This window comes from Telopea speciosissima, chromosome 5 (genome assembly GCF_018873765.1).
Source record: "Telopea speciosissima isolate NSW1024214 ecotype Mountain lineage chromosome 5, Tspe_v1, whole genome shotgun sequence".
NCBI classification, from domain to species: domain Eukaryota; kingdom Viridiplantae; phylum Streptophyta; class Magnoliopsida; order Proteales; family Proteaceae; genus Telopea; species Telopea speciosissima.
In genome coordinates this window covers 15865469-15868783 of record NC_057920.1, presented here as the reverse complement: position 1 = coordinate 15868783, position 3315 = coordinate 15865469, and the positions used below count along the sequence as shown (strand labels likewise).

Sequence of the window (3315 nt, the reverse complement as noted above, 5' to 3'; positions counted from 1 at the left end):
TTCACCAGTTAAAAAATTGGAATCCAATAAAATGAGTCAATTAGAAGAATTTAACCGTACCCACTTGCAACTAAAGAATGCAAGAATTCAGAGGAAACAAACAACACCACAAGAGAGAGAGAGAGAGATGAGGGTTTGAAAAAGGAGGAAAAGGGTTTATAGATAGATATTGGGTTTTATCTCATCTTGTGAATTGGAGTGGACGGGCCTGCAAGGAGTGATCAGTGTATGGGCAGCTCACTTTTCATAAACTGATCCAATCCACTCCAATTGGACATGCATGGTTGCAAATTAACCAACATTCTCATGCACATGTGTAGGGAGACCAACTGATACATCAAAAAAAAAAAAAAAAAAAAAAAAAATAAATAAATAAATAAATAAAAAATAATATATATATTTTTTATTTATTTATTTATTTTTTTTGAGTTGAGCATAAAGGGATATCAGGGTTAAATTAAAAGGACTCTTCTTCGCTTCTCACACCATATATAATTAATTAAAAGGTTAATTAAGCTTATTATTATAAAGAGAATTAATTAGATTTAGAATAAAACTGATAATGACATTGTTGTCATAAATAGTGAACTTACAGTACAAAGAAAACCCAAAATGGAAAAACAATAATATCCTTTTAAGACTTGCAGGTTTTTATCAATACCAAACTTGTTAGGACGAAACAGCTTAGCTAGCTAGAAAGGTTAATAATACTATTAAAATAGAAAAAGAGAGAGAGTAGCTTCCAAGTTCCAACTCCATTCTAGAACCTTACACAGTTACACCCTCTAAACTCCATTACTTATACTTCTTTTTTAACTAAAGAATCTCTAAGCAACTCCTCACAGACAGGGTTTTTACTTAAAACTAAAAAGGAAACAAAAAAAAAAAAAAAAAAAAAAAAGAAGAGGAATTTTCCTTTTTTCTTTTTGAGAATACTGAAGCTTTCTTGATATAGCAACACCTGTCACTTTAATGGTTCACAGGTTCTAACCTCTTATGTATATATACCCCCTTGTATCCAAGAGATAAAAACAAGAACACTCCTAGAGCATAAACACTAGCTAGTTCATCCAATCTCATTAAAAAGTCTTTGATCCTAAGAAGAAGATAGAGAGATTACTACTGTAGTAGTAGCAACAACTATGTGTAACCAAAAGCCATCATCATCATCATCTCCCTCTTCATTTGTTTCTGATCCTAACAAAACCCATTTCTTAAATCCTAACAAAACCATAGATCCCATCACAGATGGAGAAGAAGTAGAAGAAGAAGAAGAAAACCTCCATAGATGGCCAACTACTTCTGAGGTGAAACTACTCACAAACAACAACTATTTCAACAAACTCATTCTTCTTTTGAAATCTATCTTTAATTTGTTTTATTTATATTTTACAGGCAATGGAAGAAATCAAAGCTATAGGAAAGATATCAGGTCCAACAGTTCTCACGGGTTTACTCTTATACTCCAGAGCTGTAATATCCATGCTTTTCTTAGGTTACCTCGGAGAACTAGAACTAGCAGGTGGATCACTCTCCATCGGTTTCGCAAACATCACCGGCTACTCCGTCATTTCCGGTTTAGCCATGGGAATGGAACCCATTTGTGGTCAAGCATATGGTGCTAAACAATGGAAACTTCTTGGTTTAACACTTCAAAGAACAGTTCTTCTCCTCTTAACAACTTCAATTCCTATATCATTCATGTGGCTTAACATTAAAAGAATCCTCTTATGGTGTGGCCAAGATGAAACCATCTCATCTGTGGCCCACCTTTTCATCATCTTCTCTATACCTGACCTTTTCTTTCTCTCTCTCCTCCACCCTCTTCGAATCTATCTTAGAACTCAAAACATCACTTTACCTCTCACTTACTGCTCAGCAATCTCTGTTCTTCTCCATATTCCTTTAAATTTCTTACTTGTGGTTCATCTCAAGATGGGTGTAGCAGGTGTAGCTATAGCCATGGTTTGGACTAATCTAAATCTGTTTCTCTTCTTATCTGCTTTTGTTTACTTCTCCGGCGTGCACAGGAACTCATGGGTGGGACCCAGTATCGATTGTTTAAGAGGTTGGTCGACGTTGTTAAGCCTAGCCGTACCCACATGTGTTTCGGTGTGTTTGGAGTGGTGGTGGTATGAGCTTATGATAATGTTATGTGGATTGCTTGTTAATCCTAAAGCTACCATTGCTTCAATGGGGATTCTAATTCAGACAACCTCATTGGTTTACGTCTTCCCTTCAGCTCTCAGTTTAGGGGTGTCGACAAGGATAGGTAATGAGCTCGGCGCAAACCGGCCGGCGAAAGCCCGTATCGCTATGATCGTGTCGTTAGTTTGCGCGGTTGGGGTGGGCCTTGCTGCTATGTTATTCACAACGTTGATGAGGTACAGATGGGGAAAGTTTTTTACTAATGACGCTGAGATTATTGAGTTGACAGCAATGGCGTTGCCTATAGCAGGGTTGTGTGAGTTGGGGAATTGCCCACAAACTACTGGGTGTGGGGTGTTAAGAGGAAGTGCAAGACCCACCATAGGAGCTAATATTAATTTGGGTTCTTTCTATTTAGTTGGTATGCCTGTGGCTATTTTAATGGGTTTTGGAGCTAAAATGGGATTTCCTGGGCTTTGGATTGGGTTGCTTGCGGCTCAAGCTACATGTGCTTTACTTATGGTGTATGTGTTAGTTACCACAGATTGGGTGGTTCAAGTGGAGAGAGCAAGGCAACTCACTTCTTCTTCTTCTACTTCTTCTTCTAATTCTAACTCTTTGTGTACTTCAGTTTCATCATCAAACAAGGAAGTATTTAACAAGAAAGTTGTTAATTTGGAGGAGATTTTGTGCATTAGTGATGAGTTAATATTGAAGTCAGCTTCAGTGGAGAGTATGGAGACAGGGACAGATCAGAAAGACAGAGACACAGACACAGACACAGAGACAGAGACAGAGACAGACCCTCTTATTTCTCCAACTAAAGTCATTGTGAATTAGTAAATAAGAAAAGTGTAGTTGTTTAATTTTTCGTTTACTTTTGGGATTGGGTTTTATTAGAGGAATGATTTGGGGAAAGAATTGATTGGAATTGGAATTGGATTGGACCCAACTTCAACTTTTGTTGTAGATGAGAAAAAGATAGATGGGTTTTTTGTTTTTTTATTTTTATTTTTCTTTTAGAGGAGAGTGGATTGGGTTTTCACTCCACTTCTTTTGGTTTCCAAGTTATTTGTATGTATCTAATGCTAGTAATTAATACTTACATTGAAAGAAGAAATTCTCTCACTGGTTCCCTTGTCTTTGTAATAAGGAGAGTGTTAAGCT

The 3315-nt window shown here is 36.8% G+C and overlaps 1 protein-coding gene across 1 annotated transcript; it reads left to right on the top strand.

Annotated features, from left to right (window-relative positions):
• The first annotated feature begins 1142 nt into the window (after nucleotides 1-1142).
• On the top strand, nucleotides 1143-3080 carry LOC122661184 (protein DETOXIFICATION 48-like). The gene is made up of 2 exons (XM_043856522.1): nucleotides 1143-1307; nucleotides 1396-3080. Exons 1-2 carry the CDS (start codon nucleotides 1143-1145, stop codon nucleotides 2986-2988), a joined length of 1758 nt encoding a protein of 585 aa, XP_043712457.1. The 3' UTR covers nucleotides 2989-3080.
• The last annotated feature ends 235 nt before the right edge of the window (nucleotides 3081-3315 follow it).